The 17,320-nt window shown below is 39.1% G+C and overlaps 1 protein-coding gene across 2 annotated transcripts in view; it reads left to right on the top strand.

The window, feature by feature from the left end:
- The first annotated feature begins 7,247 nt into the window (after positions 1-7,247).
- Positions 7,248-17,320, top strand: part of tacr1a (tachykinin receptor 1a) — a 62,136-nt gene continuing 52,063 nt past the window's right edge. For both annotated transcript variants that reach the window (XM_046035143.1, XM_046035142.1), the window contains exon 1: positions 7,248-7,651. In XM_046035143.1, coding sequence (XP_045891099.1) covers positions 7,248-7,651 — 404 coding nt within the window. The remainder of the gene's footprint in view (positions 7,652-17,320) is intronic.

A 17,320-nucleotide genomic window follows, 5' to 3' on the forward strand; every position in this document is an offset into this window, starting at 1 on the left:
CAGAGACAGGATGCATGGTTTACTAGAGGAAAACCCTCTAAATGCATTAAAAGATATGCTCAGAAAGTATTCAATTCATACAAATGCATACATTTACAAACAAAGCTAGACTAAAAAAAAAAGAAAATCTCTGAGTAAGAGATTTCAGTCCATTGTGTAAGTAGAGGACTAAATCTGTGAATCAATGTGTCATGGTGCACAGGTGGCATAAACATACAGGTTATTGTGACTGACCTGGTAATTTCATGGCTATTGGTCTGCAGCACGACTGGGATGCAGCAGGAGATAGGCTGAAATGAGGAGGAATATCTTAATAGTTTATGCTAGAGGCTGGTGTCATTCACCTCTTTTGCTTCTCATTCCAAGCAGTTTGGTCTCCACCACAGAGCTCTGACAGTTGTGCAGGAGAGGACAGTCCAGAGTGGATCGAAGCTTTTCCCAAGAGATAAGCAACATCCTTCTGCTGGAGGAATAGAATTCCCATGATTGGACACCTTCTATAATTTGATTATTTTTGGAGGCATTTTTGGTTAGTATGTTGCTGGGGTCACTGAGGAACTGGGTAGGACACAATTCACTGCAGACATCTGCAGAAAATACAGGAGAAGGGGAACATCTTCCAGAAACTTCTTAATATCTATAGAAACCACAATCACAACCCCCCCACATAGCGTATAACCTACTGACATTTCACACAGTAACATGCAATGCTTGAAAATGATATGGTATTGTCTTGATGTCCTGTGCACAACAAGAAAATTTTGATTAATAATAGCGTCTGGTCATAAGGTTCTGCAGTCACCCTTGGGACAATGAATTCACAGAATTTTTTTTAGGAAAATCAAGTCTTAAGAGTTGTCATGGTGTTTGTGAAGGGGTACTTTTGACTTAACACTGAAAATAATTATATGAAATTTCATAGCCATTTGGCCAAGATTTGTCAATATCTTTCTCTGGATCAAGTGTTGGGCAGACAGATATATATGGCTTTTTGATCCCTTATTTAATCCCAGTATCACATCTAAAAATTGCTACTGTATCTTTTTTTTTAAGTGAGCCTTAGTCAAAATGGCAACCCACACCTTGTAGGATCATACAAGAGACACATGATGTTCTGGGTACTTGCCATCAACACAGAACAAGCCTGCATCAAGGTAATAGCCTGCAGTGCAATAAATATGACAGCGGTGAAGAGCTGTGAAGAGAGAGGCAGAAAATACTTGAGTGTCAAAGATGTGAATTGTATGATTTTCGGTGCTCTGAATTGGACTTAGTAAATTATGGCATCAATACTCGGGAAAAAAAGCCCTCTGTCTGTTCCTTTTCCAATAACTGTCCAATTGAGACATGATGTCTGATTCTCTGTGTGTGAATTTGCAGTGACGTTCTACCACGTCATGATATTTATTAGTTGTATAAATGTTATCTATATAGCCTGGTAATGGTTGACTGATATTGCTATCCATTGAGCCATGCTATAGCATGGCTAAAAATGCAATACATTTGACTGCATATCAAGTTGACTCTGCTTGGAATTATGGAGTCTGTCCACATCTGGAAGGCACAGGTCGTTTAGAGAAACTTACTTTTTGATTCAATACAGCCATATAGGGTTGAAGCCCATGGACATGCAACTCTTTTGAGAATCTTACTGAGTGAGTGATTGCCTTGCTCGAGACTGTAGCCCTGCAGGGAACTCTTCCCTCAAAAAGAAAAAAAGAACCACATACAAAAATCAACATTTTGTTGGAACGATTTTTAAATGTAATCTGCAGGCTTTGGAGCATTCAATTCAAGTTCAGCCCTTATAGCTCAAGATTGCTAATGGCAAGCTTGGCAGTAATGGCAGTAATAGACAAATAATAATAACAATTATAATTTTTTTTTTGTATAGCACTTTTCATGCTAGGAGCGCAAAGTGCTTTCTAAGACGATCACAAATTTAAGATGAAAAACACAAGAACAGCACAATATAAGCACACAATTAAAATTATTTAATTTTAAGTTATAAAACATTTTACAAAAAATCATCCAATAGAAGGAAGTACAAACAACTATTATAATAAATAAAGTGGAAAAACAGAGCTGTATTATGTAAACAAGTCAGAAAATTTGTCTTAAGACAGGATTTAAAAGCAGACACTGCAGCTTAAATGTTCCACCGCTGAGGTGCCATTACAACAAACGCTTGATCTTAACCTGGACACTTGAACAGCTAATAGGCCTGAACCAGCAGATCTGAGAGGCCTTTTTTAGCAGTAGGGAGTTAAGAGTTCATTGATGTTTGCTGGTGCCTAACTGTGTAAGGCCTTGGAATTCATGAGACTTTTTTTTTGTGGATTCTAAAAGGAATTGGTACCCAGTACAGCAACGCTAACACTGGGGTGAAGTGAGAAGGTCTGGCTGGCTGCAGAGTTTTGCACAATTTGGAGTTGAGCTACATCTCAGGGCACAGAGACAGATAAAGAAGGCGTTACAATAAAGCAGGCATGAGGAAATAAAAGCATGAATACTTTTCTCTGTATTGCTAAAACATAACATTGCTCCGATTTTGGAAATATTTCTGAGTTTGGTAGAAACATTTTGTACCATTTGTTGTGTGTTTTGCTCAAAGATTAGCTCACTGTGGAAGATTAATGTTTAATGTTTGGGATAAGTGGACTGAGGAGTGGCTTGACTTGATTACAGAGGTGCTCAGGGCTGTTGATAAACTCTGACAAAACAGAAGTGCTTAACTGTAAAATGTTTTGTGACATCCAGTCCCTCACTTCAGCTGTGCAGTTCTGTAGTGTGGCCACCTTGTTGCATTCAGAGGGTAAGGAGAGATATAACTGCGTGTCGTCTGCATAACAGTGAAATGAGATGTTACTGTGAAGAATAATATGACCCAATGGTAGCACATATAGAAAGATCAGAATTGGTCCACTTGAATTGATGCTTGAGGTATGCCACATGTTGTCTGTGCAGTTGGAGAGATAAATGAATCAACTGAGACATAAAATGTTCTATTTGACAGATAGCAGGACAACCACTCCAGGGCCATTCCAGAAATATCACCCAATCTTTAAGTGTATTAATTATTGTAGCGTCATCAATGGTGTCAAATGCAGCATGAAGGTCAAGCAGCACTCGTGCAGGGCAATGTCCAGAGTCTGCCTCCATTAATAAATAATTTGTCACCCACAGAAGAGCTGTTTCAGTCCTATGTAGCTTCTAAAAAGCTTTTGTTTTCAAGTGCCAGTGCCAGTTTTTCTAAAACCAGTTTCTCAAGACTAGGCCCTTTTAGCGGTGGCAAATTCAGGCTATTTTCAAATAATCTGGAACACATCCAGAACAAAGGGAGCTGTTTGGAGCAGACTATGGCTTGTTTCCCCAATTACTTCTCTGAACTATTTAGCAGGAATGACATCCAGATGACTGTATGAGGGTTTCATGTGGGACACAGTTTTTTGTTGTTGTTGCTGTTGTTGTAACAGTCAGTAGCATATGAAGCAGGGCTAGAAGTGGGAGGTTTGACAAGACAATTAATAGTTGCAAATAAAAATCTGAAATTGTGATGGTTAGTGGTTTGTGACTTGGATTTTTCTTGGCCTCCGTCTGCGTTCCTTACTCCTGCATGTTTTTTTTTGTTTGTTTGTTTTTTTTGGGGGGTAGGAATGACATAATTGATCCGTGGGAAAGAATTGACAATTCTTTTCTTTTTGGTTGTAAGTGCGGAGACCAGTGTCCAGCCTGTAGTCAATTTCAATAGCTGGGTTTAAATCAGTAGAGGGCAGTTGCCATGTATATTTATAACACAGTATGTAGAATTCAAATCCTGTGCACTAAATTGCCAGATTTGTACCTGATACTAAATACCCATATACACTGGTTTTTAGCTGTACAAAGTGGTTTGGGGGTTTAGTTACTCTTTAAGTAAAGTGGCGCTACAGTGTACAGTGTTCTGTAAACTGTAGTGTACTCCACTGTGTATTGTAAATGATAACATACTCACAATGAAGATGCTAACATGCTCATGTTAAGCAGGCATAATGTTAATCATCTTAGTTTAGCATGTAAGCATGCTAACATTTGCAAATTCGCAAACACAAAGTAGAGCTGCGGTTGATGGGGATGTCATTAGTTTTGCAGGTGTTATAAACCAAAGCACAGAACAAATTGAAATTTTGATCTGATGCTGCTCGATGAAAAGTCAGAGTATCACAGACGATCACATTTCATCCTGACATTAACCTCTTGCTGGCACTAGAGGAAAACTCAGGGAAACAACAAAGTCACCAGAATTCCTTCCCTGGAACTAGGGAGTAATCAACACTTAGTCAGAGTCAGGTGCACCAGCTCACTGTAAAAATTCAAGCCAGCTAGATTATCCTATACCTCAAACCAGACACTTATGAATGGGTGGTTATCATTGTGGCTTCTGCAGACATTTTGCAGATGTAGTTGCTCCACACACCAGTTTGGCTCCACCCACTAAAACATTTGTTCAACATCATTTGCATGCCAAAACACTTTTGAGTCTGCCAAAGCTATTATCTGCAGCACACCTGTCCTTGCGGCTCTGGACTTTGCACATCCCTTCAAGCTAGTGGTAGATGCTGGTGCCAGTGGTCCCAGCGTTGTGTTAGTAAGCATCAAGTGAAGTACAGCACCACTGAAAAAGAAGCCCTCTCCCTGCTGCTTGTGCTGCAACACTTTGAAGTTTATGTTGGTTCAAGTTCGTTGCCCCTTGCAAAGTACACAGATCACAACCCTCTTGTGTTTTTGGCACAGATGCAATACACAAACTATCTAGCTTTCTTTCCTGTAGTTTATGCGAGAGTGTGTGCTTTGTGAGTGTCAGTATATAGACGTGTCCCTTTCTGACTGGCTGGATTCATGGGTTTGGCCTGGGCCTTGACCTGAGTGACTCCAGCTGAGTGGTTCATTCCCAACATCATGGTTTTCAAAAGTTTACAGCAGCACCTTGGTTCTGTCCCCAGTGTCCTAACCCTTTTGTAGTTGCTTTGTGTGTTAGATCTTTGAGATGTTGTTAGGCCTAAAGCCCTAGGTAGTTAGTTGGAAGTATCTGTGTGCATTTTGTAAACAGAATAATCCACATTCTGTAAATGCACTGAAGCTGCAGCAGTGAGATTTCCCCCTTTCTCCTCCTGTTTTACTTTCTCCCAGGGAGTCATGTGTAGTAAATGTCTTTTTGTTTGTCTGTTAGTTAGGTTAGTCAGCATGTTTTGAGGAGATACACACTTCTGTCTGTTTTGACATTGGTTCAGCCTAAATTATATTTCTTCAGTTTACTGTCATAATTTTACTTATTGTAGTAATACATTATTTCACTTAATGGAAATTCAATGTCCAGACCTTGGTTTGGAGACTAGGGAGGGAACAACCTTTTAACATTTATGTTTCGCCCCCATCCAGAAGGATGGGGGCGAAACAGGTGCCAGAGTAAAATGTCAGATGGCCAAAGATATTAGGATTTATCCTCTGGGGACCAGGAATGTCTGTATAAAAGTTCATTGCAAGCCATCCATTGTTACAGATATACAGATATATCAGTCTGGACCAGTACCAGCAGACACACAACCAACCGACAGACTGATATTGCTATCCATTGAGCCATACTATAGCATGGCTAAAAATGCAATACATTTGACTGCATATCAAGTTGACATTTGTTTTTGACTAACAGTAAGTTCAAATCTGAATATATCAAATTGTATTTATATTAAATTTTATGATTATGATTATAATGATTATTATTATTAGTAGTAGCAGTAGTATAAGCAGTAGTATAAGCAGCAGCAAAACATGCCACAAAGATGCTCTACTCAACAATCACAGTGAAGGGGAGTGAGTTAAGGTTTCAACATTTTACTCTCCAGTCTGTTAGTGCTGTCAAGAGTCCAATAGCAAGCCTAGAACTAGCCCCCTTAATAAGCTCATTCCTCCTCTCACAGTGCTCTTTGGGGTTGACCCCTGCAAAGGCAGACATGAAAAATGGCGCCAGAAACAAGTCTCTGGTAAAACATATAAAGCTTGGTATTGTAAACATTTATAACAGTGCAGACTCCTGAGGGCAATGACTGGGGCCTATTATAAATTTAGAGTTGTGGTTCAGTCCTTCTTACTGTGCACAGTGTAGGCTCATTTTCTGTATCCTTGTCATTAAATGTTGTAAAGGCACATTATCAGTAAAAATAATCTTCATTGCAAAAATAATAGTCATTGTATTATACTAGTAAGCTTACTTACAATATTTTTTATGAGTCAGGTCATTGTTATTGATTTATTGCATCACAGGATATGAGACAGTACAGGACTTTTACTGTGAGCATTCTGAAGCATGTTACATTACTGCAATTGTTCTTGTTCACATCCTTTGAAGCAGCTGATCTCCAGTCCAGACGGTGAGTCCACAAGAGGGGGCAGTGAGTGGGAACAAGGACATTCAAACAGTTTGGAATGATTTACACTCCACATTCAGTAGTATTTGAAGATTACATCTATTCCAGATGAATGACATCACTGCTGCTACCACTACTAAAATAATTTTATTACAACCTCTATATAATTATAACATTTATTAATATTATCTATGTTTTTTTATTATTTCTTGTGTTCCTGTCTGAATTCGTTTATTCATTCTCCTGCTTGTGTTCTGTTTGTTATTCCCTGCAAAGAAATTATGAGCAAATTCAATCAGATCAAAGGTATTTAGGCATGATAATCCTGTTGGCTTCCCCATGCGGTCTGAATCGGATGGAATGAATAACTTACCTGGGCTCATCCATAAACATAATTGCAGAGATTGCCTATTGGACCAGCTGCTCGCTCTATAAGCTGGTGTGCAGAAAGAGAGCACAGAGCCGCTGAGGGAGAGAGGACGGAGCAGAGAGCTCAGATATGTGTGTGAGCAGTTAGAGGAAAGACTTGTTCGGGCGCTGCAAAGCGCGTAAGAGGCGCGTTTTCGTTTTTACGCACAGTGCAGTGAGACAGATTAATAGATAATAGATTGTTCTAAAATGTCCTAGTAGAATACGGTATTCCTGAACTTATTATTGTCAAGACAGCGGAGTCTTTCAGTGAACATTCCTCAGACTACACTTCCTACAGAGCGTGCGGGGGGGGAAGCTTTTCTGAAACTTCTGATTGTTCACTTTGCATTTGGCACCGGGATCTTGAACTTGGTTGTGTGATGAAACAGGTCAATAGCCAGTGGTTTTAGTGTTACTTTCTTAAACAGCAACATGGATCCTTTATTTAATACCACCGACGTGCCAAATTGGACCACCGGATCGAACGACACCAATAACGGCACAGTGTACTGGAACCAGTTTGTGCAGCCAATCTGGAGAATTGTCCTCTGGTCCATTGCGTATAGTTCTATAGTTATCGTGTCCGTGGTAGGAAATCTCACAGTGATCTGGATCATTATGGCTCACAAACGCATGAGGACCGTCACCAACTATTTTCTGCTGAACCTGGCGTTCGCTGAAGCCTCCATGTCCGCCTTCAACACGGTGATCAACTTCACCTACGCCGTGCACAATGAGTGGTACTTCGGACTGGTCTACTGCCGCTTCCACAACTTCTTTCCGATCGCGGCTGTCTTTGCCAGCATCTATTCTATGACTGCCATCGCTCTGGACAGGTAAGCTGCGGGTACATGAGAAATGGCAGAAGACTGGCCAGTCATCCTGTATTGAAAAATTCCATAAAACCTTCGGATCGTGTAGTCTAATCCATTAAATTCACCTTGCAATTAATCTGAAAGAATTTAAGAATCTCAAACTATTATTAATTAATGACTGATTATTTAAAATGGCAAACTAGATACATTTTATGACCATATTGGTGATGGATAAAAACAAAACTGATGTGATCACAGACTCGTTTTAGAATTGTCATTTGCTCACTTAGTATTTTTTTTTTTCCCTAAACTATGAATATTGACACCTAAGAAGATTTTGGTGTATCCTTAATTCGCTGTAGGTGATAGAGAATTTCTTTGGTTAATGCCTATTTGGGTTGAATATTTGAATGAAAAGGGTTTCCAAAAAATGTATTTGAAACCTCTATTTTAAAATGCATCCCTTTTACTTGCCTATTTATATATTCATGTTTTCAGAAACTTTCAGACAGTTCTAGACGAAAATCAGAAATCACAAACTGTCTCAAAGGGCTTTTTAATCTGTAGCTACAGCATACAACACCCTCTATCCTTAGACTCTCAGATAGGGTAAAACATCCAAAAAGCATTGATGCAACAAAACACTTAATTCACACACAGTGACCTATAAATCACCAATGGCAGGTAGCATTACAATGTATCACTATCTTTGAAATATCTTTGATTTATTGATTCCCATAACATTACAACAAAAAGAAGGGCACTCCTTTAAAGAGCTCTCTTCTCTTCATCATGGGACCCGTTCTTATTTTCACATGGAGGAAGTTCTTAATGGTTCATAGCCTTCTGGATCAAGTCCTATAAAAATAAAGCCTTTGCTAATAATTGTCCATACTGTATGCTATGTAAGGTTTGAAACTGTATACTGTAGTGACCCTGCTGAGAAAACATGGGGTTTGGGAGATGTATATCTTTATACAGAAGGCTTCTCTTCCTCTCAATAAACATTGTGTAGGAACCATATTCATCAATGGGACGGCTCCTTATGACAACATGGTTGAATGGAAATGGGATGCATGAAAAGCCCTGCGCTGTTGTGTGCATGTGAGTATGTGCGTATGGGTGTGTGTCATTGCATATTCACGACTTGCTGCTAGTGCATCTGTGTCTGTACGGTTGTATGAGTGCATGGGTGTGTGTCATTGCATATTCACGACTTGCTGCTAGTGCATCTGTGTCTGTGCACATTTGTACCGTACAATGAGTGTGTGTGTATATGTATGTCTGTGCACATTTGTACCGTACAATGAGTGTGTGTGTATATATATGTCTGTGCACATTTGTACCGTACAATGAGTGTGTGTGTGTGTATGTATATGTCTGTGCACATTTGTACCGTACAATGAGTGTGTGTGTGTGTGTATATATATGTCTGTGCACATTTGTACCGTACAATGAGTGTGTGTGTGTGTGTGTGTGTGAGTGTGTGTGTGTGTGTGTGTGTGTGTGTGTGTGTGTCTATGCACATTTGTACCGTACAATGTGTGTTTGTGTGTGAGTGGGGGATATGTGGTGTACGGTGTCTTTTATACCGCTCCATCTCAGATGATAATGGCCTGTAATTCCTTTGTATTCCTCCGACCTTTTCCAAAGTTAAACCTTTTAGCGCTAGAGGAAGTGAGAACGAAAAGGCAAATTAAAATGGCAACAGGCCACACACACCATGTGAACTCATTCTGCTAGTTGCTAGTTTTCCATTAAGGCAAATTTTACATTCAGGAGATTTAGAAATAGGGTTATTATCCCCTGACCCCTGTCCATGCAACACAAAAATGTTATTATAAACCCAGAAGAGAAGACTTAAATGACAGCATGTGGCTGTGTTAGGAAAAGGTGTTTCAGAATGGTGATAGTAGTGAAGGTGAGGAAGAGTTTCATCTACTGTGGCCCACCACTCTCAGCCATCTCTCACTGATTGTGGCTCACTGGCCTCAGGAGTCTGTTGCACCAGCTGTTTGTTTTATGTTCAAATTAGTATAGTTCTACAAAGTGTTTCTAAAGAGGAGATTCAAACATCACTAAATGAATGCTGTCAAATGTTAACGTCATCATGCTAACAAGCTTACAAGGACAATGCTGATGATTAGCCTGTAAGGTTTCATTTACCATATTCACCAACTTATGTTAGTGTGTTAGCAGGCTAAAATTCACTAATTAGCGCTAAACCCAAGAGTCCAGAACACCACAACAGTTGTCAAGACATTTGGGTTTTCAAAGTATGAGGCGGGCCTTCCTAGGGGGGCTCCAAACAGTTTCATGGGAGGCTCAGTGAATGGAAGTGAAACAATATTACATTACTTATTGCATTAGTTATCAAAAGGAGATCACATAGAATAGCCTACATGTGTGAGAGTTCAGAGATACAGTAGTTTTTGGAAAATGTTTTCCCCCCCTTCAGATTCAGAAACTAAGGGTCTGGCCTGCGGACAGCAATATTAGGCTATTTTGGCTCAAATGTTAAAAGTCTATGGGATCAAATAATATAATCATGATCCCACCCAGGAATTGAGCGTAATCTACCAAGTAAACTAACAATGTCATTATTTACCAATCCCAAATCATTTTTAAATAATGTGTGTTGAGAAATAAGTGTGTTTCAGAGTTAGTATCATTCATGTGGCTTAGAGTGATTAGGAATGTCTGATTACAGTCATCAATTGTAATGTAGTTAAGAACCCTTAGCGTTTGTAATTTGAAGTATTTTGTTTTATTTAGTAATATATGTTTCATTGTTAAACCTCTATTTGATCAAGTGTGAGGTCAGATGTGTGAACTATATTTACTTTTCAATCAAAATAGGTCATATATCAGCAAGCTAATGTGGGTTTTTCATTAATTAGCTTAATTACATAGCTTAATTAGCTATGTAACAGTTACACCTGGCAGGTTAGTGTGTAAATATTTAGTAGCAACTAATCTCCATGTTATGTGGTGCCTAAGTACAACCTGACTGACCTCTTCTTAGGTGAACCACTCTCCTGTGGTCCACAGACATGACTCAAGTGAAATGAAGGCTCTATATTGCGCTTACAAGATGTCTGAATGTAGCTGTCTAGAATGTATTGGTCCTGCGATAGATTGAAGTAGAGTAATTATATGGACATCGCGTAGGCTATCAGAAAACAATCTCATCTGTGCTGTTGCGGCAAAGTTTGATAATAGCAACGTTTTGATCCTACTTGGGTTTTCGTCATGTCAGAAGCCTGTCAGTGCCTGCAACAGACTTGTCAGTTCTTCAGTATATTTCTCCTTTTGCCTAAGGCTTCCAGGGATAGGCTCCAGCTCCTGGGGATTAGAGAGTATAGAGAATAAATTGATGGAATTTGTTTAATAGTTACAATCTATCAATGTGCTCAGTGCAGTGTGGAGGGTGTAACTGAATTAATTATTGTCTCATTTAGCATGTCTAATTTCTATTTAATTTAGGTCTGGTCAGCTGCCGCTGATAGCTGTTCTTGGCCCATGTATAAATCACTCGTTAACACTTTACCTCATGTTCAGTTTTTACTGTCTGAACTGACAGTGAAATTACAGACACTGATAATTCAGAATGACCTGGTGGGGAGGTACACATGTGCAAATTTCACCTGCCCATTTGAGTAAAGCTACTCTTGATTGGACAGAATGTGTGAGACATCTGTGTGAGACATATTATATATTGCATATACTTAGCATATGCAAATGAGCATATGCTAAGTATATGCAGTACGGGCAAATTAGCATCATGTTATCTAACCTAATAACAGCAATGTTTGGACCAGTTAAAGGTTGACAACACTGCTGATCAGTATATCCAGAAGCCCCATTCCCATTTCTACCTTAACCTGTAAATGCGCTGGCAACTCTCCATACTGTCATTATGGGGAGCTGGAACTAAACATCCTCCAGTTCAATTTGGTCCTGCAGTTTGCCAATTGAAGACCTTGTAAGGTTTTCATTAGTGAAAGCTGAAGTGTGACAAGGCAGCAACAATCCTTGATAAGACACGGCAAGATTGTGATGCGTGTGTGACCATCAAGGAGACCCAGACTCTTCTATTACACTGCAGATAAAGTGAACCCTAAATGAAAATCACATAGTAAGCCAGCCACATAATACTTTTAAAAGACCCATCAGATTCTAGCTCCTCTTTGAAGATATTTCTGTTTTGCTTACATGTCCCCAGCATTAGTAGCACCTGTTATTTAATTTCAAAGGTGCTTTGGTGGAGATAAAATGTATAAATTGCAGCAGTTTTGACAGCACATAAAAGGGAAGGTTACTGTACAGCATACAACTACTGACACTTGTAGGATTTTAGAACGGTATGTTTTCAGCAAAAAAGACAACACCACTAATACACACTGACATTATCACAGCTACAGAAAGCAGCACCACACAGAGCCTGGCAGCCTGATATGGGAAGTCTAAAGTGCTAAATATGACAGCAGGGGGAATAAATTCAGACAAGAAAAATTTCATGATTGATGAGCTCATACTGTACGGTCCGATCATTAAGCCACGGCCTGAGTGCTCATACTGTACGTGTATAAAACCGTAGAATTTTCTGACTATTGACAATAAAGCTTTGTTTGAAAGCTCCGAAGCAGTTATGAGCGGGTAGTCTGTTTGCTTGCAAAGGCAATAATGCTAACAAGGCAGAAATGCACTGCCTAAACCATCTATCCCATCCCATGTTCTCTCTCTCACACACACACACACACACACACACACTAGTAGCACCAACAAACTAGCTAACTAGATAAATCGGAACAAAAAATATGACCAGGCTACTGAAAAACAGAGTTCATCAGTTCATCCACAGTTATAGCCTCTTTTTTGTTTTTCTATGCAAATCATAGCACACGTACACTTGTGCAACTAGATCACGACGACTCCCTGCCTCCATATTTGTTTATGTTTGAAGTCACGTTTGATCACGCGTGTTTCTGTGAAATCCCAAGGTGCCAGAATCGAAAGCCATAAATCATTTAGTATAAACGCCAAGTGTTTGAGTGTGTTGTCCAACTGAAGATAAGGTAAATTGTAAAATCCTCTAGCATGCACCAGGTATTAAGTATCTAGCTAGCTAGCTACTGTATCTATGCTAAAATGCAAATGGAGAAATGCATTCTCTTGCTCCGCCTCGCCTGAAATGCATACTGGGAAATACCATAGTGTATTATACATGTGCTTTTTGCACACTGTGGTGTCTGTCTGACCTTTGAGCTACTACATGCTGCCCCTAACACAGCTGAGTAGCTACCAGTGTTGGGCAAGTTACTCAGAAATTGTAATATATTACTAGTTACTTATTACTCCTTAAAAAGGTAATAGTATTATTTCACTTATTACTGAGTGATAAAAGTAACTAGTTATGTTACTCATTACGTTACTATATTACTTTACCAGCTTTATTCTAATTTGGACAGGTTTGTGCAGCGGTGTTCATGAGTGAGTGAGCGAGCGGAGATGCTGCATGAATATATGCTCCTCAATACAGCTGCTCAATCAAATATGATTTTAAATATGCTTAGTAAAAAAACTGAAAATGTGGTGGTCAGCGTTGATAATCATCCCATACATTGATTTATTTGTGGGCCACCACAAATAAATCAAACACTTTCACTACCTCCCCCCTTCACCACCAAACAGAGCAGTCTCTCCCGACTTTATTAACTAATATCATATTCATAACAGCAGCAAGGTGTTTTTTACGCCACTGCTTCAATAAAGCTTCAGCAGAAGCTTCAATAAATTAAATGTAGAGTTGTTCATGGTTGAAAGCTTTTTGCTGGTTGCACAGACTTTACAATAGACGACAACGTTTTTTGCCTCTTAGACTGTGACACAATAATGGCAGGAGCTACTTACAGCTGTGGAAAGAACTCCTCTCTCCCTCGTTCTCCTTTCTTCCTTTAGTTTTTGGTTATCAGCGGACATGAACAACATATGATCCGGTGCCGCTCAGCTGCCGCACAGTCGCGCATCCACGTCAAGGATGGGGTGTTGAGTAACGAAGCGTTACTTGGATTAGTTAGTTATTAGTATATTACTGTTTTAGAAAAGTAATTAGTTAGTTACTGAGTAACGCATTACTGCCCAACACTGGTAGCTACTACAATAACATATTAAAGAGAGATTGAGACTGCACCAGGCCAGCTGATGTTTCCCAATGCCGGACCATTTAAATTCTCCTACTATGGCCCAAGCACACAGCAAGCTTGTCCCATTCAGACCAGGTCACAGCAGTAGATGACTTACAGCACAGCATTTGAAAGACAGATGATGGTGGCCTCCTCCCCAGCTCTGTCACCTCCTCTCTCCAATTCCTACCTTCTCCTCCCCCTCCTCCATCTGTTGTCTCCAGAGAGATCATCATTTGGAAGTTATTCTGGCCTCTGCCACCCTTCTCTTACTGTGATTCATGTGCTGTGCATGAAAAGTGGGAAGAATATCTTTTCGCACTGCAAAAGGAGTATGTGACACGTCTAGAAATAGATTTACCTCAACTCTCACTGATTTACAAATCATTCCATGAAGATTTCTAGTGTGAGTGAAATATGCCTTTGTAGGTTTTAGGGGTTTTCTCATTTAACCCTGACTGAAGCCTTTCCCAAGGCACATTTATTTTATTAAATAATTAATGGAAAAAATAACCCCAATGATGTCATCAGCTTGATCTTCGGCGTTCGAGACAGGGCATGTAGGAGGTAGGTGGGCTTTAATGTGAGAATATTTATTTCCAACATGGTCCGAAGATGTTAGAAGACAGACATAAAACATAAAAAGGCTAAAAGTCTGCAGCAATTGCTAGAAGCTCTGTAAGACTCCACTTTTGCTAGCTACACACTAGAGGATAATTGGGTCTATTTTAGGTCTGATTCGCCCCTCCTGACAATCGCGGGGGCATTCCTGAGCGAGGCTGGTTGGAACCGATAATCTGCCCAAATGATCTTATTGTGTGAGAAGTTTATAGACAAAATCTTAAGGTCGGCGACTGGATCTGAGGCACCCCAATTTTAAATTGTAAATATCAAATATTGTTTGATCTTCTTACTAATCCTCTATTTTTTTGTTTTTCATGGTGCGAATCAACTCCTCCCAGCTGATGCAACACTGGCATACACCCTGACAGTAATCAAGTGGACCCGATTTTCACAGTTTGTGAGATTGTGGTACCATAACTTGCAATACAGAAATTATCAGTTTGGGACTGTCAGTGATTCAGGATTCTTCTCACAGAAGCGGCTATGATCTGCACTTGAGGTGCTATTAAAGTCCAGGAGTTTATAACTGAATTAAAATTACTTTATCGTTGTTGTGAATAGGTGCCACATGCACATTTAAAGAGGTTACTTCCTGAACAAAAGACACAACAGAGAAGGGAAGACAAAATCGTGTTGACCCAGCAGGGATGATAGCAAATGAGAAAAGTTGATTTACAGGAAAATACATATTTTAAAGCAATTCAGAATGCCTGGAGAGCCTTACTGCATTAAAGCATCTATTTTTAGATTCTGAATTATCACCTGCCACCTGAATTTTGTGTTTCCATATATATATATATATATATGCCATTTCCACCATAAATTGATACAGAAAAGGCAGAAAATGGTACAGAAGAGTAAAATTAAGTATTTAATGTTCAAAATTTTCAAGGATGACCCCCAGACCACCCACTTGATATTACCCCTCCAGTTCAGAAGAAACGAAAGCTCTTGCACTTTAACAAAAAAATGACTCAATAGAATGCAACAAAACCATCTGGGATGACACGTTTTCTGGGGGAAACAATCATATACCAAGTTTGGTTTCCCGGTTTAGGCTATAGGTTGGCAAGTATGTTGATCATACTTATTTATCATTGACCATGATTATTCACTTGGCTTTTCATCTATACATGCTTTAAAATTGTGAATTTGACAGCTAAACTTTTTTAACAAATTTCTTGAGTAATGGGGACTGATGACCCTGACCCCTGCAGTGAGCTACAGAAGGCCTACTCATGACATGCATCAAGTACCAAATCTCACTGCAAACTAAATTGAAAATTTGGCAGTTCTGCATTACCCAGGTCAAATTGAAGTGCTCTTAAAGGCACTGAAAATGTACTAGAAATGCTTATAGTACATTCATACAACATGCTTACTAAAAGTATGTTAAAGATATATTTTCCTGAGCTTTAACATACTTCTCAAAAGTATACTTTGAATAAATTGGTAATAAACATATACTTAATTAAACTCCTAATCAATATGCTTAAATAAAAGCATATTTTGCACAACATTTTAGTCTCTTTATTAAAAATATATTTATTTAACTCTTAGTAAACTTTGTGGAAGTACATTGTTAAACAATTGCACTTTTAGTGGGTTAAAATATATTTATGCCAAATATGCTTCATTGTGTAGGCGAGTGCAAAATATTGTACTTATTTGTAATTGCCACATGCTTCAGCCTGAATTCCAGAAGAATGATTTAAAAAAAAAAATAATTTAATCAGGTAAATAGCTAGTTGAGATAAGAGATCTCTTTCATAAGGGTAACCTGGCCTAAGGAAGCAGCAATTGTTGTTAACAAACAGCAACATATAGTAATAAGCACACTTTAAATCATAATGTAGTTATACTTGTTTCTGTTTGTAAATAGTAAACACATGTTCACACAGGGGGAAGTGTGCCATCCCGCCCAGCCCACTAGCAGTGCATTCAATATGACCAATCAGAATCAAGGTTTTTAAATCGACAGCCCAATCACACAGCTTACTTTATCGACTCGAAATTGGCAAAGGTGGACACCACAGACATAATAAGAAAAGAACACAGAGGAGAAGAATATCCGGTCAGCTCCCTGCAGAAGTTAAATGTGAAAAGAGCTAAAGAGGTGTGCCTGGCAAGTACAAGCAGGAGAGGACAGACGCAGAGACTGCCAGCAAAAATCGTCTTTCTTGGTAAGTTTATTGTTGTTAGCAAGACAACACAATTGTGTAAGTTAACTAAAGTTGAGCTTACTGTGGGTTTGAAAATATTTTCCTTGGTGGATAGCTAATGCTAGCACATGGATTAATATAGCCTATTTATTAACTAACATTTTGCATTTTAATAGCTTCATAATCAAGGCAGCAACTTTCGTCTGCCTTATAAACAGTGTTGGGAGTAACACGTTACAAAAGTAACGCAATTAACGTTACAGTAATGTATTGCTTTCTGCTGTAAGGCAGTTTTTAATGTTACTAAAATTTCAATCTCAGTAACTCTGTTGCTGGAATTTGATGCATGAGATTTTAACAAGGCAGCCTTGTACGTGTGTGTATGAGCCCTCAATTGTGCTTTTGCACTGTTAAAATAACCAGCAAGGTCATTATCAAGGTAATAAATGCAACTAATATATTGCTGTCTGTGTGCTAAATAAAGTCCATGTTTACAGGAAGTTATTGGTCACTGTAATCATTATTCCTGCCCCATAGTCTGTAAAGTCATCACCACAGTTGTCATTTTTGAGTACATTCATTCTAAAGTTTAGCTGAAGCTACTATGAATCATCAGCTAAGCATCTGCATTAGACAAAAATCAAAAATAGACATCTTCTAAAGGTTAGAGAATTTACTTCACTGCAGTCATGGGGGGGGGGGGGGGGGGGGGGGGGGGG

This window comes from Micropterus dolomieu, linkage group LG21 (genome assembly GCF_021292245.1).
Source record: "Micropterus dolomieu isolate WLL.071019.BEF.003 ecotype Adirondacks linkage group LG21, ASM2129224v1, whole genome shotgun sequence".
Taxonomy (NCBI): Eukaryota; Metazoa; Chordata; class Actinopteri; order Centrarchiformes; family Centrarchidae; genus Micropterus; species Micropterus dolomieu.